Genomic DNA, 22,319 nt, shown 5'->3' with positions numbered 1-22,319 from the left:
ACAAAGCGATCAAAACGTCCATCTCAGCCCAGCTCTCAAGAGACCTGCAGTGATCACAGAAAGCCTCGTCCACGTGCCCGTTCCCATACTGTGGCGAAATTCCCAAGTGACGCTTCCCTGAAAGTGCGATGTCAGGAGCAGGTGCAGCACGGTGAGCCATGCTTTTGTCAGACACCACGTGCCCACAGGGCAGCTTCAGTGACAGCCTGCACGCAGGTGGCCAGTGTCCAGGGACACACTCACCTGCTGAGCCCAGGGTCCAGGGACACACTCACCTGCGGAGCCCAGGGTCCAGGGACACACTCACCTGCGGAGCCCAGGGTCCAGGGACACACTCACCTGCGGAGCCCAGGGTCCAGGGACACACTCACCTGCGGAGCCCAGGGTCCAGGGACACACTCACCTGCTGAGCCCAGGGTCCAGGGACACACTCACCTGCGGAGCAGGACATAGGAGGCTTGCAGTGCCCCAGGGCATGCCTCGGCTGCACCTATCCCCATGCCTCTGCCTGCAGCTTTCTGTCGCTGAGCACTGGGAATGTGGTCCCAAAGGGAGTCTAGACATGCTTGTCCGTCGCTGCCTGTTTCGGCAGACCTGTTTCACTAAATCTTTACATTTCCTAACCTGCTGAACGAGTTGGGGTGCCCAGAGCACGCTGACAGCAGCCAAGCAGTGAAGTGCCAAAACTACATTTAAAAAGCACACCCTAGGAATGAATCCGAGCTTGCAACAACATCATGCCAGGCCACTAATAGCTCTAAACACAGTTCAGCTAAGCAAATCCTCCTGCCAGACTTCCTCCAGCAGGCTCCCCACAGCAAAATGTGCCTCTGTGTTGAGGACTCCCAGCCCACGGCAGGGGAAAGGCTTGACACAGGGGAGCAGTTGCAACCTGCAGCAGGGAGGGTTGCAGATCGCTCCTTCCCCCTCCCCGGGAAGTGATGGGCATGGAGAGAGAAGTGACTTCTGTGATTTCTGGGTCCCTTCCTGGGACAGACTCGCTGGGCGCAGCCCCCCTCTGCCCCCTGCCCCGGGCACTGGTGAGGGCTGACGGCCCAGGAGCTTGGGCTGGACCCTGGGGCAGCCCAGCGTGGTGGGGAGCAGTGGGGGGACGGGGTTTGGCCCAGAGGAGGCATTCGCACCATCAGCACAGAGACGTGAGAACGCACAGCAGGAAGGTGGGTGTTGGACAAGCAGAGGGAGCCCCAAGAGATGAGGCTTCCAAGGGAGAAAAGCCAGAGCCCCAGAGCAGTTCCCATGGAAGAATCCGAGTGTTTCAGCCCTCTGGGAGATACTGTGGCTGTTCTTCTTCTGTGGGTTCCCGGTGATATTTTTTCTCTCCTCAGCCTCAACAGACCTATGAACCACGGGCCTTCACAGCTGACAGAAGCTGAGGCCAGAGCCGTCTTCCAGCCGCCCTCTTTCCTTCTCTTGGGTGATACATAGATTCAGTGGCAGCCACCAAGCACCTGCCCTCCCAGCTTTCCCGTGCCCACAGGGGCATCTTCCATCAGCCCACAAAATGCATCTCCTCTTTCCTCCTGACAAGCAAACCCACCCAAGGTTAACAAACTTGCTGTCAATTTGCCCCATCATGTTGAAGGAACAGTGCGAAGCAGCTGGTGATGCATCCGGAATGTGAGCAGATGGAAGTCACCGCACCGTTGCCTCCACGCGTCGCTCCTGCGGGGACACGTTGTTTTCACAAGCCCACAGACAGGAGTGCTTAGGACTTTCACAAGCTTCTCTGAAACGGTTGCCTCCTTCACCCCCTTACCAGACAACCGCACCACTGTGCTTTTTTCCGACTGAGTGGCCTGGAAGCTGTCAGATTTGCATCTGGGTCTCGTATGTGGTGCTGCCGGAGAAACCAGAACCATTTTATAACAGGCATGGCAAGGCTCACGCCAGATGGATACACCGTGCACTCGAGGAGGTTCTCTGGGGGTATGTGTGTGCCTTAGACAAAGTGCACACCGAGGGTCTGCCTCTCGCAAAAGCAGACACCTTCTAAAGCAAGCAGAAGCAGCCACTGAACCCCCCCAGGCGCACAGGACCACGGGGCTGATGCTGGCCCTTCTTACAGCCCCCACGGACAGGAGGGATTCGTGGCGCAGCCACAGTGCAGGACAGCACAGCCTGGCCCCGAAACCCCAGGACTCACCCAGGATACTGAGTAGTCTAAGTCAGAGCAGCCTCAAGGCTGTTTGGACACCTCTAAGGGGTAGGAAAGCCTTCTATAACACTGCATTGTAGTGCAAAGTTGTTTTAATGACAAAATAGTATAACTTCAGTCCCTAGGAGACCAGTACAGTAACTACTGAAGGCACATATACTGTTAGTTAGGTATTTTTCCCAAACTCAGATTTTCAGATTTAGTTTTTCAAATCCTGGTGATTGCAGGAGTAGTTAAAAAAAAAAAAATAATCAATGAACACTTTGTTCACATTCAACCATTCTTCTGGAGTGTACACGAGGACTTGAAATCCATGAAAGCTGTATGATTAAATTTACTAGAACTGATATAAACAGAACTAAAACTGATTAACTGGACTATTTTTTTTTTGCCCAAAAAGAGAATGAAATGCAAATGTAATGTCTGACAAGCACAAGCAATGCAATCTAAAGAGGACAGTCACTGCTCAGACTGAACCACCTCAGCTCTTGTCGGTAACATGACAAGATGTCATACGAGCACGTGATTTTTAACCAGGTGGGATCCTTCCAACTTGAACGGAATAAAATTTTAGAATAAATACCTTTGCTTGTTTTTTTCATCAGGATTGCCTATAGTGTATGTGGTATCAGCAGTGGTTGCGATTACCTGGCTTTATCCTACCTCCAGACCCAAGGCAGTCAGCAGAAGAGTCTTGCAGGCAAGAGACAGAGCAAAAGCAAAAGCAAACCGGGGGTGCAGATGCACCACCAAAAGGGCACGTGGAGGGGAAGGCAAGCGAGGAGGCAGAGCACTCTGTGAGCCCAGCAAAACCAGCTAGAAATTCTCCATCCCTCGGCTTTAAACCTGGTAATTTTAAGGGATAATTTAGTTTAACCAATACCCATTAGTCCCAATGTCCAGCGAAAGCTAAAAATAAGTAATCAGGCTGCTTTCATCCACATGCTCATCTTTAGTTTGGATGCCTGCTTCAGCCTCCAGACTTCAGCACCAATTACTCCAGGTGTTCCTTTCCTGCTTGCACATGCACATACACACATAAGAAAGAAAGAGGAAAGAACTCCAGCTCACTAGTGTTTTTTCCACTCCCTTTGGGATACCAAAAGCTAGGCTTCCCAGGGAGAAGCAGCCACGTGAACGTTTCCTTCAGATTTTTAGCACATCACTGTAGGCGGCTCTAAGCGACAGTGTGACCCAGAAGAGACCGTAGTTACCTCTCTACGCTGGAGTCCTGCAGCAGGTACGGAGAGCATTTCACTGCGTAAACTGTTCTCCACCTCTTGTGCTTGACTTGGTAGACATGCCCAAAGCCTCCACTGGCCACTTTAACCCAGTCTTCTTCAAAATCCTCCTTATTAAAGACAGTTAAGCCGCTCAGTTGCCGGTCTCCCACGGACGTCATGACAGAAAAGGCAGCCTGGCTGTCTGCCTCCTGCTCGGCGGGATCAGAGAAGAATAAAGGAGCTCTTCCTACTGCTGAGTTGCATAGGGAGTTACCTGAGATGAGCCAAGAGGTGGATCCTCAGTGTCACTCCCATTTGGTATGCAGAGGAGCTGCACTACTTAATTCCAGACACTCATGCCAGGCTGCTGTGCAGAGCTCGGCTGGGTTGGGTGTACGTCTGCCTTCCTGCGAGGTTGCCCCTCATGTCCAGCACAGGCTGGGCGAGCGCTGAGACACTGCAAGATGAAAAACAGGGCGATGCAGCGGTCCTTGAGCAATGGCACTGTGCTAAGGACGGGAGTCCTCACCTGAGGCATCAGTACACGCTGGGTGAGAGTGAAGCAGACCGATACTTAAAGGAAAGGAAAGCTTTACACAGAGAAAAAACCACAAGGCTACAGTGCAGCATTGCATACGTGAGCTGGACGAAGGAGAAAAGTGGAAAATCCGCCAGAAAGCTAAAGAACAGAGAGCCCAAAACTAGCAGGTGGCAAACATGAGTGCATGAAGCTGAGCAAATACTGAAACCTCAGAGATAAAGTGTGCTGATAAATGCCTGCGAGGGGCATTTGAAGAAATAAGACAACACGGAAGAGCTGGTCTGAGCAGTTGAACCATTACCCTGTGAGCACTAGTAACAGCACACATACTTTTAGTTGCTTTGTTTGTGCCTTGACTCCCCAGCTGTAAGAAGGGTTTAACGACACTCGTCTGGGTCTCGTGCACGTACGTCTTTAAGGGCTTAGCACAGGGACCATCGCTGTAGGTAAGTCAATGTCAGCCACAACGTGGTGCTGGTTTCCTCAGCACCACTGCAATACAGAAAATAATTAGTATTTCTGATGGGTATTTGTCGTTGAGGCTTGACCTGGGATTTTTAGCTATGTATCAGATCTGAAGAAATTCTTGGAGGCAGATCGATCCAGGACAGAGGGATGCTGGGTTGGTCCCCAGAGGGACCTCTATCCAGCGCCACCCGACCTGACAACTACCCCCTGCATCCCAACACCCCCGCCTACCCTGATAAAAGCCTCACAGATCGTTTTTCTCACCGAATTGGTGCTTCCCCAGGCACCACTGCTGCCACCTGCAGAGTTCCAGCCGGTGCCAAACCAGGCTCGGAGCTGGGCGCCCTGGGCAAATGGAGCTGGGCATGTAAAGCAGTGGCCAAAGGGCCATCACAGCCCTGCTCACAGGGACTGAGCATCTGCACAGTTTTCAGGGGTTGGACTGTACATGACCCTTTGGAAATAGGAAGACCCTCCCTCTTTCAGTGTACCCGACACAGCTGCCAGCAGCACAAGATGCTGGGCAAACAGAAGTAAAAATAGGAAAAGTGAATTGGCATCGGGAAGGAGATCAAGTCCAGCCTCCCTGGACCCTAGCAAAGAAAGGCTCTGCTTTTCAAAATGAGGTTTCATCACACACGTGCAGAACAGGAGGGTGTTTGGTCTTCATTAACAGGAATTTCCACATGTAGAATGTGTGCAGGTACTTGAAGCCCACACCGCCTTTGTAAGAGGCACCGCACTAACAGACAGCATTAGGTCCAACAAGAGGCAGGCCACATCTTCCAGACTGGCACCAAGCGCAGACACTGCTCAAGCACCCAAAAACAACACACCACGCTCTACCGAAGAGTTACGCGCAAGCATCGGTTTATTTCCTTCCGAAAAAGCAGCTGCACCTCTGCCACCTCCTGACGGCTCAGGGCCTTGTCACAGGACCGACAGGTCAGCCTGCAGCAGAGGCTCTACCCTCCGGTCTCTGACTGCTGGAAGCAGTCGATTAACTGGATGGATCCTTTCCCCTGGCACATGCCTGGCAATGGTGTGAAAAGCAAGTTCATCAATTCGTTCCTCATCAGGAACCCGAAAGCTGACATCACGCACATAGGAAGGTGGTCAGAGAAACACTTGAAAAGCCACACGCTGCCCGTAGCCGGGGCACTGACAGCCCCGAGAGCCCCTGCGCTGACGGACCGAACATCGCCCAGACAAACCTGGCTCTGGCTGCCACAGCCAGCCGTGTGCCACCAGCTGTGCTGCTGGCTCCTTGGCTGGCGTGTCCCACCCCAGCCGCTGCAGAGCTGGAAAGCATGCCAGACGGCGACGAAAATTCTGCTGGGACATTCAAAAGCTTTACAGCGCCAACAAACCATCTGCAAAGTGGAAGGCAGCCATACCGCAGCAGCCAGCACAGCAGTCTATCTGGTTTATTCACCCCAAAAACGTGGCAAAATGCTGCTGCTGGCCCCTCTCTGGGGTGCTTGCTGATCACCCCTGCCCTGATGACCCTGAACCCCCTCACCCTGAGACGCCTGAGTGTGTCGCCCCACTGCGGGACAGATGCTCAACACCCCTTCCCTGAGGTGCCTGACTACTGTCCCCACAAAGGCTGTTGGTCCTGCTCCTGACCTGCCCCCGAGGACGGTTGCCAACTCTCATTGCCAAGGCGGCGGCCGACCCCCACTCCCCCCGCAGCCATGGCCCCCATCGTGCCAGCTGCGGTGGCCCAGCTGCGGCCCCGCTCTGCCCACACTGTACCTGGCCACCGTGCCAGGCTCCTTCAGAGCCACAAAGCGCTTCTGTTTGTGGTTCTAGGAAGCTGCTTCCCATGTGGCTGCATTTCAGGTGCACTGCAGTGCCAAAAGCAGCACGGCTTTTTACGTTGTTATTCCTTTCGCTGCTATTCCATACAGAACCTGTCCTGTCAGTCTCCGAGACGCTGTTTACAAACTTATTTCAGGAAAGAGAACAGTCCTTTGGTTAAAGAGCAGGTCAGGGCACAGGAAAGCCGAATTCCCTCCTGGCTGCATCAGAGTATTGATGCCCACACACTTTTATTTGCTTTGTGCCTTGACTCCCCAGCTGTAAGAAGGGTTTAACGACACTCGTCTGGGTCTCGTGCACGTACGTCTTTAAGGGCTTAGCACAGGGACCATCGCTGTTAGGTAAGTCAATGTCAGCCACAACGTGGTGCTGGTTTCCTCAGCACCACTGCAATACAGAAAATAATTAGTATTTCTGAAGGGTATTTGTTGTTGAGGCTTGACCTGGGATTTTTAGCTATGTATCAGATCTGAAGAAATTCTTGGAGGCAGATCGATCCAGGAGGAAGTGCAGGCTCCTTCGCTGTTGCCTTTGACACGAGGGGCTCTGGCTGTGGCCCCTTTCCTGCTTGTGTTCTGGCATCAACAGTAAAGAAACTGGACCTGTAAGTTAAATATGGTGAGTTACTTTTATGCGCTCTCAAATTTAGCCTTATGGACAATGCTTTTGCATTCCTAACTTTCTCCCACTACGTGGATTTTACCAACAGTTAGTGGAAACTTGCTTCCACTGACAAAGAGAAAATAGTAACGTGAGGATAAAGGGACTCAGCTCCTTCAGCTGAGAAAAGCTGTAAAGCTGAGAGGCTGGATCTCTGGAGCTTTTGGGTCCTGTCCACATTCCAATCAATAAACTTGGGTTTTGTCAGTTTTCCTAACAACCTATTCTCCTTGATGGCATGGCTCTAGCCTACACTGCTCTATTTTACATGGTTCTTCTGCACCCTGATTTCCGTCTGCTGTCCCATTTCTGTGAACAGTGTGCTGGTGCTTAAACACGCTGCATTTTAAGCTCTGCTCTCCCTTACAGCTGGACCACTACTAAATTCTTTCTCTACTCCGCAGTTTGTGGACTCGCTCATGCAGAACAAAAGAAAGGAAGGAGAGACAAGCTTAAAGCGGAGATTGGATGTCTTGCTCCCTGGGTCGGCAGAAGCTCTACAAAACAATAGTGTGCAAAGCAAAATCAATTGCTTTTCTGATCGTTGTAGCAGCAGTGGCATGGGATCTGCAGGACCAGTCAGTTGCTTGTAGTTCACAGGCCATGGATTTCTCCGAGTTGTGGACAGCCTATGTTTTTGGTTTTCTGCCTGTGGTGCAGCCAAAGGCTTATGAAAGCACTGCCCAGGACAGCAAAGCCAGTAAGAGATCCCAGCAAAATGGGTACCAGCATGGCAGAATCAGGACCTGGAAATAAACAAAGAAGTAATCAAGCAGTGAACAGCGTTACGACAGGGAGGGAGAAGAAAAAGAAGGTTAAACTCCCATTCATCTTTATAGCATGCCAAGCAGGTAGGGCAAAGTCTCTTTCCATAGGGTAGTGCCTTTCCAAACACACTACCTTCTTTGCCATAAGATCCCAGCAGTAAATATTCTTTGCATAAACAAGTAAAGACATAAGAAGTTAGGTGACTCTCAGGGATGGTGCCAGTGGATTTAAGAAGTCTCTCATGCTCATGATGTACCACGTTCAGCGTCATTCCTTTCTAATAGCTGGACAACATCTAATTAACATTAACCAGCTGCTGTATTTCACCTATGAACAGAAAGAAAAAAGAAAACACTCCTGACTCATGGCCAGCCTCATTCTGCACCTAATGTTCCTAAATTAAGTGTTTCCCTGCTGTACCAGATAACTACTTCTAAATAACCGGACTCTTCCCTAAGCTCAGTGAAAAAAAAATAAAAAAAAGAAAAGACTGCATCGCTCTTTCATTCTAAAAGCTGCAAAACTAACAGAAAAAAATATTTAAAAGGAGGCCCTTATACCTTGGTGACTCCTATCTCAAGCCACCTAAAACCCAGCCACTTGAAAGAAAGAGTTAGTGAATACTTCTCACAATTATTTTAATGACATTGCTCATCCTCAGTCAACATGTTTCACCAAAATACTACAACATGCAGGAAAATTCTTCTCAGAGACATTCAGCCTAATTTTTCGCCCTTTTCCTCCTTCTAAAGCTTCACTTCCTGTAGAGGATGCATTTGGCTGTGTCTCCTGTATGAAAATTTATCAGATCTGATATTGATTAACCATCATGTTTGGGATTTTGGAAGGCCACAACAAAGGTGAGGATATTGTTGGGATATCACCTAGTCATACCAAATGGCTGTCAAGAAAGTTGTTACAAGTGTGCTGTTTTTCTTAGAGCAGGAAAAGTCAAACAGAAGCTCCTGCAAGAGACAGAGGAGCAAAACCAGGAGACCCACCTTCCACAGGTTTATATAGAAACCTGTTCTTCATTCTCAAAACTGGACCAAACGAGATCAGGTTGTGCAGGTTTCCATAGGTGTTCCTGTCACTTGGCTGGATAAGTGGCTCCACACTTTCAAAGCAGTCCTGGGAAAGACACATGAAGAACATCTGAAAGCATACTGGCAGCGCCTGAACAGAACCTCCTGCTCTAGTGACTGTGGACAGTCTGCAGCAACCACAGTGCTGATGGCAGCAGGTGTCCTCAGAAAAAGTGAGGTGTCCTCAGAAAAATGCTTGGACCAGCCCATATGTAAATCTCTATTCCCTAATTCCTTTTCCCTAGTGATTAGCAACTACTGCTATCATTTCATATCATTAACTCATCCTCCAGACTTTTAACAAAAGGATTGACCAAATATGGGATGATCCTGATGCGGTGACTTTGTTACAGGAGGTGGCTAAGTTCTTTCCCAGAGGGTCCAACTCTCTTTTTAGGGCCAACAGCTGCGCCTCCAGGCCAGGAAGTACTGCCAGAGCAAGCAGGGCATACGCGAGGTGCAGATGTATCCTTCATGTGCCCATACAACTGATTTTCTAATTCCTGCCAAGGCTTCTTAAAAGCCTGACCAGCTGAATTTTGGATCTTTTCTAGCTCTACTGTGCACCTCAACCACTTAAACTTTCATGAATGTCTCTTCTAGATCCCTCTCAAACACTTCTTTGCATGACTTCTGTAGTGCTGTGTCTTTTAAATCCACAGCATGGTCTATGGCTAAGTAGGAGACACCATGCCAAGTGTTTCACAGAAGCCTTATCCCTGAGCCCTCCAAGCTTGTGGAAGCCTGAAAAATGCTATACCCCAGACCCAGAACAATCGACTACAGAGACAGATTTGAGCCCCTTCTCATAATTCTACAATGCAAAATTACACAGTTCTGCTGAGCCTTCACCTTGCCATTCTCCTATAAGGTTGCTACTTGCTTATTTGTTGATACGCTTCTTATGCTGATTACACGTAAAGTGAAAATAAACCATTGTGAGCTCAGTTAGCTTAATTGAGAGCAGAAATTCCGCTGAGGCTTTAGCAGACACAGAGTACGCAGGAGGATTAAGAAAGAACTGTATGAGCTGAAAGAAGGTGGAGCTCTATAATCTACCATTAAGATTCTTTACTTAATTGACTGTACTTGCTGGAAGCACCAAATCTTTCCAAAAGTTCCTTAGACCAGTGAGATGGGGCCCGTTCCACGTACCTGTTCACATCCTGTTTGGCCATGCAGACAGACATTAAGCTCACAGTGCAAATAGGCCACCGAGTGATTCAGCATCTGGAACAGCTGGATGGTGAAGCTAGCAGCTCTAGAGTTACTGCTCTGCAGTAATTGGATGTGTCTGCATTCAAATGGCAACCTGACAAGGACAAATGGCAAACAGTTTCAATTTCCAGCTCTCCCTGACTAAAGGGTTGAGAGAGGGATCTGCTGACACAGGTCTGCGCAAGTTCTAAGCAAGGTATCTGCATCTACAGAGTCAGAGTTAAACAAAAATCCAAAAAATGTCAGGGTCTCAGGCTGTACCTGTCCCTGCTGTGAAGGCCACGGTCCCAGAGCAGCAGAATTGTTTCTTGGAGGTTGATTTCGCTAGAACCACCACAAATGCTGCTGTAGTGCAATAATCATTCCTTAACCCAGACAAATTCAGAAGCACTGCAGAGGGCATCTCCCCCTATGGGAGATGCCAATATGGGCAAATCAGAAAGCTCTTTTACTGGTGACAATAACGTGTAGCACTTCTAATGCGTATTTCATGCCCTCTGGCTGTACAAACACCAACTAATCAATCTTCCGATTTCCCTGTGCTCGATCCAGTCAGGTTAGGCACGAACAGCTGTGAAATGCTGATGGGGAAATGGAGGCCCATGGAGGAGCCTGGCTCCCATCCTTGGACTGCTCTGCTCCAGTCTGCACCATACCCTAGCAGTAAGTGCAGGAGGATGCTGTAAACCTGGTATCTGTGACAGCATGGCGTGGAGCAGCAAGATGTCTTATTCACATAAATCAAAGGGTGAAGGGAGACTTTTTCCCTGAGGGTTCTTTGTCTTACCAAGCCCTTGGTATTAATTACAAGACAGCTAAGGGAACAGCACTCTCAGACTTGTTCTCGCTGCTTTGAGCTTACTCTGTACTCCAGAGATCAGACTGCAGCCACAGGCTAGAGAGAGGGTCCTCTAAGGATCAGCCAGGCCTCAAAGAGCAGTGTGAAGCTACACCCACCCCTGCAGCTCCGTGTCTGACCTGTGGAACAGGCAGCACATCGCGCCCGGTGCCCCCGGGCTGGCAGAGGGTGTCACGCAGCACGACCGGATCTGGAGTACGGGCTGGCTGCTGTTACTCTGCACAGCGACTAAAGCCAGGAAAGTGTCTTGGGAAGGTGCCAACCCTTCGACCTCAGGGCTTGCTTCTGCAACAGGGCGCAAGCTCATCTGCACAGTGTAGTTACCGGAGCCACAGACGTCATCACTCACAACTGCAAGGCTTTAGGGAAAAAGCAAAGAAGAGCTCAGGTCCAACTCAGGCTCCACAGCCTGTTAGGAGTAAAACAGCATTAGGGTGAGTCTCCGCAGAGAACCCAAACAGCAAGTTGAAACGAACGAACAACATGTAGACTGTGGCATGACAGAGCCTCCCACGACCAGAACCACCTCCTGCCCCTCTGCACAGTCAAATCTTTTGAACTGAGGGGAACTTGGAATGGTCTTACTGTGTGGGAATATCTACCTTCCTTGCTAGTGCATTCGATCACTTAAGCAGTACCACTTGCAAAATTGCATATAGATTGTTTTTGGGAGGAGAGGCAGAGCTGAAGGCTATTATGAAAAAGAAAACTAGGTCTGAATGACAGCGTTAATATCCAAAATGTGAGAAGACTCTTTTTTTTTTTTTTTTTTTTCATTAAATGTGAGGTCATTGCTGAATGAACTAGGTGTTTTTAAAACCACAACACAGCACACCCATGTTACTGAGCCCATGGAGCAATTTGAAAATTAGCACCCACCCCTCCACGCCCCCCTTAAATCATGCAGCATAAATACACACCAGCAACTACGCCGAGATAATTACCCATTCAGAATGGCAGCATCTGACTGCAAAACCCTCCTCTGATGTGATTCACTCAGCAGCGCACTAGGCTCCGAATCCAGCAGGGTTAGAACAGTTACCAAGCCTTCAGCCGCTTCTTCTGTTACTTCGTTTGTTCTAAGCATCTCCTCTGCCTCTGTGTTCAAGAGCAGCCTCTCAGACTGCCCAGTGTTTGCAACACCCAGCAAGGAATCCCCCTGTGGTGTAAGTGCTACCAGACTCTGGGACGAATATGAGGGGACCTCTGGGGTTGGAAGGAACTGGATTAGATCTCCGGCTAGAAGCATCTCAGCATCATTGGCAGCTACTTTATTGAAGACAGCTAACTGATTAGTAACCTTATTTACAAGCCTATTAGCAGAGATAGAAAATGCTTTTATTGTCGAGGGCTCACTGGCATGCATGACAGTGTCAGGGCTGGAATGACCGGTCTCACGTTCAATGTTATCTTCCAGTGACACCTTCTCCAAAGGACGTCTCGCTGATGCCTGATGTGGTGAAGATGCTGGTGCCCGAGTAGACAGCTGGCTAGTGGTGGCTGCATCTCCTTTCTCTAACAGGTCCTCACTCTTCCCCACTGGTGTAGAGACCACGGTTGACTTGTTGACTCCGGCAACTGTAGGCAGCGCCAAGTTTGGATCAGATTGAATAGTTGGTGTTGGCAGGTGAAACACTTTTTTGTTTGTAAGTGAAGCAGTGATATAATCATTCTTAGCTGCAGAAAGAGAAGTCACTGCTAATGGAGAACGTGACATGCTCTGTGTCAATTTAGGCTCTCTCTCAAGAGCAACAAGAGATCCTGCAGACACAGATGGCTGTACTGGGGTTAAAACCTTATGCCCTGTGGGGGTTTGCTTCGTCCTTGTGTTAAACACAGCTGACAGAGACATGCCTGTTCCCAAGAATTTACTAGTTCCTATTTTTCTTGCACTTGTGCTGATTTCAGTTGGCTTTGCATTTTCTCTCAAGTTGGCCTGTGAGAACAGTTTACTTGGGGCTTGATGGATTTGGTCCCGTTTCGTGGCTGACAGCAGGGGAACATGTGTAGATGCAGGTGAAGGTGGGCTCGCAGGAGAGCTGGTATACATCCTTGGATGGGTAATTGTAGCCAGAAGTTTCACAGAATCTGTTGTTTTCATTTGGACCTTTGCTGAAAATGGAGTACGTGCTGGTGCTGTTGTCAGTATTTCTGTCATTACAAAGGGCTTAGGCACAATGGGAGTAAATTCCAAATGTTTAGTAAGATCATGTTTTACAGAGGTGGTGTGGGTTCGTGTTGCTTTAGCACACAGAGCGCCTCCTCCTGAACAGGCCGTGCTGGCCGCTGCTGAATCTTTGTAATCACTTCCAGCTGGACGTGTTGAGAAGGCTGACGATGCACTGGGTACAAACTGAACTCTTGATGGCAGCCTTTGAAATGACTCGGTACTTAAGAGATGTTGTGATGTGGACTGCAATGGCACGATGCTTGTAAACATCCTTAATGGGTATTTTATGGTTCTAGCCGAGTGCAAGGTCAAACAGTCTGCGCACTGTGCACGGACAGAGGAAGGTGTGGCCACTAAGCCTTGGTGATGGCTGGTAGCTCGCAGCGTTAGTTTCTTACCGTGCTGAACCTGATCTACAGTCCCTGTGACAGTAAACAGAGGTTGGGCAGGCGTTTGAAAATCCAGGAAGCCCTTTGCTGACAGTACAGGAAACACAGAAGAACGTGGCTTTTCAGTGGTGAAAAACGCTTTGGGGGCAACATGGGGGCTCTGCTGTGCAGACATCACTAATGGTGGCACAGTAGAGGTGAAAGGCTCCGCTAACGTATTGTTACGTAAAAGCAAATCAGTCCCCTCGGCATCTTGGGGACTGGGAGCAGGTACCTGCATCTCTTCAGGCAGCCTGTGCAGATGCAGAGCCTGCGCCGCAGTGCTAATCCTCACCCGCGGCTCCAGCAAACGATTCGGTACTGAGGTAACAGTTTGAAACAAACTAGTGATGGCTGTATGATTAGGATTAGTTAGCACTGGCTGAGAAGTTACTTTTGTTTTCTCTGCTTGTTGGTTATATGTAGTAGGAAGAGTAGTTTCAGGCCTCAAAAACTTGCTCACGGGGTAAGAGGAACTAGTTTTCATTGGGATATCACGACTGCTTTCAGGGGTACCCAAATTCAGATCTCGCTTGCTTGTGAACGAGAGGGCAGTTTTGTTGTCATCTTCACTCTCAGGAGAGGGCACCATCTGTAAGTCTGGTCTGTCACTGGGCAAAAGGATAAATACAGGCTTAACCAGAATTATGCTAGAAGGACTCAGATTTTCTAAGTTTGCAAGGTCCAGCACTGAAGAATTTGACACTGCCAGGATCTGCTGAATGGAAACCAGACCCCCAACACTGGTATTTGGGAGTTTTTTAGGTAGAGAGGAATCTTGCATGGGCTGCAGGCATATCATGCCATTAGTACTTTTAAGCAGAAAGGACAAGTATGGTGACAAAGGTAGCATTGTAAATTGATCACCTCTAAAAGCACTGAGGTTTTTGGTAGCTGCATCATGTGTCATACCAAACTGCTGCACCACTGCTTGTGCCAGATATGCTGGGAGCTCAGCCGCAACACTGGGCACCGCTAGTTCAGGATATGGTGTTACCGAGCTGGACGGGCTTCCCTGGGCATGGAGTGAGGGCAGTTTTGAAGCAGAAGCTGCCAGGCTGCCAGCTTGCTGGATCTGGGAGGCTGAAGGGGCAAGGCTGTAAAAAGGAACTTTCTGGTTCCTGTTGTCATGCAGTCCAGAGGGGCTGGAGACTGTGCTGGCTTGGGGAGTCAGGGGGGAAGACCCTGTTTTGCTTATCTGTTGTGGGAGAACTTCCTTTCTCTTGGAGTCTTCCATTGTGCTCCTCTGCAGCATCGTAGGGAAGGCTTCCCGAGATACAGGATGGACAGAAATGCCTTGAACCCGAGATCCAGAACTAGTAGAGGTGGATGGAGTTGTTGTGTGAAGTCCTTTCTCAGCAGAGGTGGAGATGCCCATTAGCTGCAATCCAACATAAGTAGGAAAAGATGTACCTGGTGGCTGAAGCCCTGCATGAACAGTCTCAGGAGTGCTTACAGGCTGAAGGGCTGCGTTCTCAATGGTAGACGTACCTGGAAAGGGTGCAGATGTTGCTCCTTTTAGCTCTTTAGCCGTTTGGGAAAGTTTTAATGTGGAAATCCATAACTGGCCTAATGAGGGCAAATTAGCAGGAGCCTGTGGGCTCTCGGGGGATCTGGATTTTTCAGGTTTACTTGTCATTATCTGACGATCAGTATGTCTTTGCAAAACTAGAACTGCAATTTCGTGAGAGCTCCTGTTGTTTTCCTGGGAAACGTGTTTAGTACAGTTGAGAGTCCGGGGCAAAGAAAAGGGCTGTTGTCTATCGGTTGTGCTAATGGGCCCTCGAAATGGAGATGGAAGTGAGTCATCATGAACTAGAGCTTCCTGGTGCATCAATAATGAAGAAGGATGCACATTGCCTTGTGGGAGTGTATGAAGAGCAGGCAACTGGGTTGGATGTCTGGAACCATATATTACAGCTGCTGTTGAGTTTCTGGCTTTACTGCCTGTTGTTTCTTGCTGCAGAGATAAAATAGGGGAGAATGGAATAGCACTTGTCTGCGTCATTCTGGAATAGACTGCACTGAGGTCCCCTGAAGTTGGCTTTTGTAGGAACACAGAAGTTGTAACTTTAGCATCCATACTCTGAGTCTTCTTCAGGTATGCAGGTGTCACGCCAGCTTTGCTGTCAGGCTGGACTTGTACATTTGTGTCTTTTGGCCTTTTGCTAGTGGCAGGCAGTCCTGTCGGTAACCAGTCCACCCTTGCACTTTCAAGAGCAATCTTGACTCTGGTGGGAAATGCAGATGCTATTTCTTTTCTTGGAAGATGAAAATTTACTGTTGAAGCCAAAAGAGATGTTTTAGGACTTGGCACCTCTGTCTGCTTCATACCAGGAATGGAAGAGACAGCTGTAAACCTGGGAGTGTCTTGATGAGTCCCTCCACCGAATATGGGCTGAGGCAGCCCAGCACTAGTGCTGGTAGGACTGAAACCAGCCTCAGTAATATTTTCCCCTTTTCCTTGTAGTGACCTGTCTGGTTGCTCCAGACGTGTGGCAACCTGTGATCCTTGTGTGGAGACAGGGATGCTTATGCTACTCAAGAGCTTGCTAGGAAATGTGTGTCCATCCTGGAGTTTCAGAGCTGCTGCTTCTGAGTGTGGTTGCTCAGGCACCTCCAAGTCTCTAACCATCTCCTTAGGCAGCACGGCTGTTCTTTTTGCAGCGGCCTCTGTGTGGAGAGGAACGAAGTCAGCTGTCGTTTCATTAGTAGGATCAACTGCAGGACTCTGAAAATCAAAGGTCACCTCATCTGAGTTATCTTCTGTAACGGAAAGCACTTTGCTGGGCACTGGGCTGCTCTCAGCTCTTGGTTGGGCTTCTCCAGGAAATCTCAAGCCTAATTCTTCACCGACACGATGTTCATTCCTGGAGGCACCTAATGAACAGAAAACAAACCCGTTACCTATTCAGTTGTATATGAACTTATAACAGCTTGCAGCAGCACTTTGCAACAGGCTGAGGGGGAAGCGGAAAGTTAAGCGGCCACTGGCTCCATTCGGAACTGTGCAGGAGGGAGGATGAGCAGCTCTGGCACTGCCATGCTTAGAGCCAGCTGCTATAAATCTGATCCTCTGCCGTTTATATTCAGTGTCATATGAAGGATGACACTTCAAATTCCTGCCACACTGATACAAAGCATTAACCAGCCAGAGAGGAACCCTTTATCTTAATTGTACAAGGATATAAATGACAGCCAAAGATGCAGGGAGAATGAAACCCTCAGGCTGCCTGAGGATGGGCTGATAGCTCTTTAACAGCGAAGCAAAATTAATGTATACTTGAATGAGCCACCTCACCCGGCTCTCCTTAACCACTCTTCCTCCTCCAACATCCCAGTCCTGTGACAAGCTTTCCAATTCACACTGGGTGACCAGGCAAGACAACGTTGGTTTGGTTTGTAGAAGTGACACAGAGTGGACAGGACATAGAAACTTCTCTACTTTTAACTTCTCAAATCAGAAGCAGACACTGTCATTTAAAGAGGCAGACCTACAGTTTAAATGGCTATTGTTTTATCCACACATTTTACTTTTTTCTGTCTGCCTTCACAAGGTTGGCATTCCCAAGTAAAATTTCCAAACCGTGTACTTTCTTCTCCAAAAACTTGAAGCATTCTCACTTAGGCACCTGCCAGCAAATAAATGTATGTAAAAGCTAAAAAGTGATCATGCATTTAAATTGTATTTTTTGACAAAGTTAAAGCAGAGGTTTAGCATTTTGTTTCAGATTAAATCGTTGAAGTTGGCATCCAAGTGCAGTGCTTTAAGAGGAGATTACAACTTCTCTGCGGTCATTTGGAGAACCAGTACTACTTTCAGTCAACAGTGAGCAGAGTAAGCTGATACAAGGGAGCCCCAAAAGCTGATACATGGCTTAAAAAAAAAGAAATAGAAGTTAATGGACGATAGAGACTGGAAAGTTAAATCTAAAAATATTTTGAATTGTGGTTTTGTATAAACAAATGAGACTCCCATGGTTTAGCCCCAACTCAGCAAAGCAACACAAGTGACTTATCTACAAAGACAAGTGCTTACTGAATAAAGGTCTTGCATAAAGAAAGCGGTGTAAATATCCACAAATAGACCTTGCAGGGGGACAAGGTAATTTAAACAAAACCCACAAAAAGAACTACCAATTAGGTGGAAAATTCTTTGACAACCCCTCTCAAAGTTTATCTTTACTGAAGAGAACAGTCTGCCTGAAGACCCAAGACTGCTTTCATTAGCCAAGTTAATTTTAGGTACACTTGACACTTGGAGGGTATGCTCACAGGCACACAAGAGGTAGAAAGCAAAGACTGACTGGTTCCCTGCAGTGAGTGACAGCAGCCCTAGGAACTCGTTTGAGGCATGACAACATTACAAACTCGTCATTGATTTCATGCTGTCAGAAATATTTGGCAGGACATCTGTTCCCAAAGAAAATGCAGAACATGGTGAAGAGGGGAGCCCATGCGTATTGTGATAAACAGTGGAGCCTAGAAACATGTATTCTGAACAAGGCTTCAGCAGACATGAGTTGGATTTTCAGTTCTGCTATGGACTTACTCTGTGAAAAGTGACTCTAGTTTTTCCTTTGCTTTCCCCCGGCTGAAGGAGACAATATATTCTTTGGGAAATGGACCGTCTCTTAGCTTGGGTAAATAGCACAGCTACGTCCTGCTTTGGGGCCACATACCAGTCCCACAACAGAACCATTTAAACCAAATCTTGAGCTTTACAGCACAGCTGCACAGAGACAAGCTGCTCCTTCATCTCACTGTTGTCACACACCTGAGACTGATGGCACAATATTTAGCGTAGTTTTCCTGCTCACTGGTAACAGAGGAAAAGAACACAGAAAGACAGCAATTGAGATTAGAACAAAACACATCACTCACCAAATAAATCCACTAGTCCAGCTGCAATCAGAATAAAGATGGGGAATTTTTCCTGCATCTTGTGAAGCAGCTCCCGAGTCACCCCAATAACTATATTCAGAGAGGAAGCAGCTTGCTAAGGAGTCTCTGCTGCCTCTTAGCAATGGGCATTTGTTGTGTTTGTCCTGGAAGGGCAGAGTATTGTGTTACTTTATAAGAGCCTAGGTCAGACAGCAACCAATAATCTGTTTCAAAAAAAGAAAAAAAAAAAAAAGAAGAAAAAAAGCCTGGACCAATTGGAATCAATTGATTTTTGACAAAAGAAGAGCGTTCACGTGTGTGGCAAAGATGGAAAATGTGATTGTAAACACGAGAGTTTGCCCATGCAAGGCAGCTCTTTCTGTCTGAAGGGTTAAAATAGTACCTTGAGCACAGGGTGCAGTTCTGAGCCCGAGTTCAGAAGCACGTGAATTCTCGAATTCATCCAGAGGAGGGCAACAGGCTCAAAGCTGCGCCAGGGGAGGTTCAGACTGGATATTAGGAAGCATTTCTTTACTGAGAAGTTGGTCAAACACTGGAGCAGGCTTCCTGGAGAGGTGATCAAAGCCTGTGCCTGTCAGTGTTAAAAGGTGTTTGGACAATGTCCTTAATAACATGCTTTAACTTTGTTTTACCCTGAACTGGTCAGGCCGTTGGACTAGCTGATCACTGTAGATCCCTTCCAACTGAACTGTTCTGTAATTCAACCCAATATGGGTCAGAAGGTTTTGCCAGTTTGTGCAGAGACAGATATACGCAAGGATCAGTCCGGATCCCAGATGGAGACACCTCACTAAAGCAATCCATTATGCAGATGTTTGGCTCTGTAAGCCCAAATAAGATGGACATTCTCTCCCCATGACCCTCCAAGCAGGGTTAGGCCACAGAGGAAGGCAGCTGGTGGTGCTGCTTCTATCATTCTATCAAGCCTGATGGATCCTTTCTTCCTTAGGCCTACAAGCATTCGCAAAGCATATTCTGAATTCAAGAGACACAGAGAAAAGCCAACACACGCTGAAGAGAAGCAAATTACAGTATAGCAACTAACCCCACCTAGCTGGGAGCACCCTGGACTAACACTTTGGTGAGAAAGGAATGAGATCAGCGAAAGAACAAGCACCACAAATGCTAAGCAAGCATACAATTTAAACTTTCATAACAACCAAAGAAGAGACCAGAGGCTTCTTAGGCAAAGCCATAGTTACACTCCTTTTAGCTTTAACTGTAAGGCTGTAGTATCCTTGCAAATACTCATCTGGAGATAGTAAGCAGTGTATTTCAGGCATCTTTTTAGTGCCAGGCACCTGCACAGACACAAACAGCGAGTGAAACTCTCAGAGACAGGAAATGTGGAGCAATGCAGGTTGAGGAGATAAAACATTACACAGCCATGACTGTTGGGGGTGCAGTGGAAATCCTATGTAAAAAAATGAGCAAAAGTCAGATAAGCAGAATAACGACAAGACAGAAAAGCACTGCAAAAGACACTGAGGACAAGGCGATTGCTCTAGGGAAGTAACAATAAGCCATTATCCATCCTTCAGCAAACTGAAAAAATGTAGTTTAGTAGATAATACCACAGATAAGGTGCCGACAGATAAAATTTCTAGTCCTAGCCATGTCACTCACCTGAATGTGGTAACCAAGGTCAGGTCACTTCATCTTTATCCCCACTCCAAGTTGTCTGGGAAAGAAAACAATCCCGACTGGCACTTGCACAGCACCTGACACACAGAGCCCCAGTTTTAGTCAGTGCCTCTACCCAAAACCAGCACACATTAATTTGTCACGTTTGCCGACACATCAAACCCTTTCCAGAAGGTTCCACTTGCAGAAGTTCCACAGCTCCCAGTTGTGTTTCTGCTTCTTTCACTGTTTCACAGTCAAACCATTGCCTGGGCTTGGCCTCACTATCAGCTGTGTGAAGACAAGCCTGCATTACCCTGATTAGAACAGATAAGCTATTTTGCATCCTGTGATCAAAGTTTGCAATTTGCAATTCAACCCACATCACGTTTGACAAACAAAAAGTGGCATCATGCATCAGCATGGACACCGGCCTTGGAACTGTTAAGACTAAACAGCATGAAACTTTACAACTAAAGATGTAATTCTGCTGGAAACAGTACTTAGTACACTCATAGTCTCTGCAGACCACTTACCCTTGAGAAGCATCGGTCTCTTCCCACAGCCTGTCATGAGTTATACTACCCGAACACCAGTCAAGATATATTCCTGAACTAAGATCTGGTGCAACTGTTTCACAAGTATAAAGACACTACAGAAGTGAACCATAAATCCACAGCAACTCCCAGCTCGGATCTACTGACAGGTTCTTTGTTCTTCAATTGACATGACAGCTTGTACAAGCTCAATGCCCCTTCTGTAACTGCTTGATCGCTCAAGTCTGCTTCCCAACCCCGTATGTCAGTAGCTCCTGCTGGTAACCTGGTACAACTGTAAAAATTCTGCAACAGTTAATTCTTTTTGAGGAGGACAAATCAATTCTCAAACATCTTTCGCAGAAAGAAGTTTGAAGCAATTCTCTTACCTGATCACCATGTTCTTCAGGGGACAATAGCAACTGGCATGTGAAAGGTTCCATTAAGTAAAACACAGCTTGTCAAGTTAAAAAAAAAAATAAAAATCAAGAAAATCTTTAGCTTTTAGGCTTTTAAGAGGATTTTGACTCTCCTGTAATTTTCTGGTGACACATTCCACCTGCTGTTCCCCTCTGACATCCTGCCTCTGTAAACACAAGATTCAATAACTTTTTTTCCATAAGACAATGTGTGGCGTTTGTCAGGTTTGGAGCATAGTGCTTATTTTAACCCTTACTTGAACCTTACACACAGCATTTGTTACATATTTGCCTAGGCAGGGCATAAATTAATGGCAGGAGCTTAAAAAAACCCCAGTGATATTATCAATTGTGTGCTTCTCACTGTCAGGGGAGAAAAACCAGGTGCAAGAATTTCCTTCTGAAGTGGGAAGATGATTCAGCTGCTATTTTGAAAATGAGATGATATATAATTTGTCAGCCACTGTTCTGAAGGGACAAGATTACATACAGAATAGACACCCACATGTGTCAAGGAGGCAAACTGAAGAGCCATTTTGAGGTCAAACATGACTTGACCTGTGCTTCTTCATATAAATGTAATATATTCTTTTGTTTCCTGTGTTTGAAATCAAGACAAAAGAAGTATTTATGGCCAAAGCCCTCATCTAGCCGAAGTTCTACAAGCTTTTAGTATTGATTTGTGTCTATGTGCATCTGTTTATTTGCAAAAAGACTATTTGTTAAATTTGACAGGCTTCTGCCCGCAGTACTGTAGCTGCTGTTCTGTTAGCACTGGAGTCCTCAACAGATACGCTTTCCAGAAGGATCTTAAACTGCCTTTTTGGAGTAACACATAGGAAGTAAGAGCAATGCATTACTCCCTTTCCTTTCAAGTTACACTTGCCATTAGCGCTAATTCATTTTTGACCTCTCCAGAAAAAAGACACTAGAAGGATGCACCATTTGTGTCATTGTTTAAAAAAAATAAGTAACTGTAGAGGAGATTAGAGATGAACACAAGGGGCCATGAGAAAGCGCTTAAGATCAGGAAACTCCACACAAAAGTAAAGGACAAAGAGATACCATTAAATTTACAAAGATAGTAAGCGTAACGCTACTACAATAAACAGCCCATAATTCATAAACAAGCCTCATTGTCATAAGTCAACACTAAGACTGAGTGCTTAGCGAAATTAAGACCAACATATTTAAGCAGGTAAGTATGAGGTTTAAGGTTTAAGCAAAGTGCGATACCAAATCATAATCTGCCCACCAGAGGACAGCGTATGGAGGGGAGGAAAAAGGATTCTTCAAAAATCACAACTCATATTTTTTTTTTCTATTTACTTCTAATACACTGGATACTGGACCCAAACTGGAAAATAGACTAGGTGGAGCCATTGGCCAATGATTAACCAGCAAGGAAATCACCAG

General features: G+C 47.2%; 1 protein-coding gene across 2 annotated transcripts; it reads right to left on the bottom strand.

Moving 5' to 3' along the window:
- Positions 1 to 5,255: 5,255 nt before the first annotated feature.
- LOC114015466 (uncharacterized) lies at positions 5,256 to 17,487 on the bottom strand. 2 transcript variants are annotated; one of them, XM_027803194.2, is made up of 6 exons: positions 11,767 to 17,487; positions 10,942 to 11,181; positions 9,901 to 10,057; positions 8,662 to 8,791; positions 7,793 to 7,987; positions 5,256 to 7,638 (listed from the first exon to the last, which is right to left on the bottom strand). In XM_027803194.2, exons 1-5 carry the CDS (start codon positions 16,053 to 16,055, stop codon positions 7,956 to 7,958), a joined length of 4,848 nt encoding a protein of 1,615 aa, XP_027658995.2. In that variant the 5' UTR covers positions 16,056 to 17,487; the 3' UTR covers positions 5,256 to 7,638; positions 7,793 to 7,955. The 2 variants fall into 2 exon arrangements, with proteins under 2 accessions (XP_027658995.2, XP_027658994.2); XM_027803193.2 differs by lacking the exon at positions 7,793 to 7,987.
- Between the last annotated feature and the right edge of the window lie 4,832 nt (positions 17,488 to 22,319).

Source organism: Falco cherrug, chromosome 17 (genome assembly GCF_023634085.1).
Source record: "Falco cherrug isolate bFalChe1 chromosome 17, bFalChe1.pri, whole genome shotgun sequence".
Taxonomy (NCBI): Eukaryota; Metazoa; Chordata; class Aves; order Falconiformes; family Falconidae; genus Falco; species Falco cherrug.
Note: the sequence above shows the minus strand (reverse complement) of the source record. Positions and strands in the feature narration are given on the sequence as shown.

What these genes read in the sequence shown, in the direction of transcription:
- LOC114015466 (XM_027803193.2), bottom strand. Translation starts at nt 16,055, where the DNA reads ATGGTTAGAGACTTGGAGGTGCCTGAGCAACCACACTCAGAAGCAGCA. An exon ending in ATGTGCTGCCTGTTCCACAG is followed by an intron (nt 10,058 to 10,941) that starts GTCAGACACGGA and finishes TGTCCTTGTCAG; the next exon opens with GTTGCCATTTGAATGCAGAC. An exon ending in GCCAAACAGGATGTGAACAG is followed by an intron (nt 8,792 to 9,900) that starts GTACGTGGAACG and finishes TGTCTTTCCCAG; the next exon opens with GACTGCTTTGAAAGTGTGGA.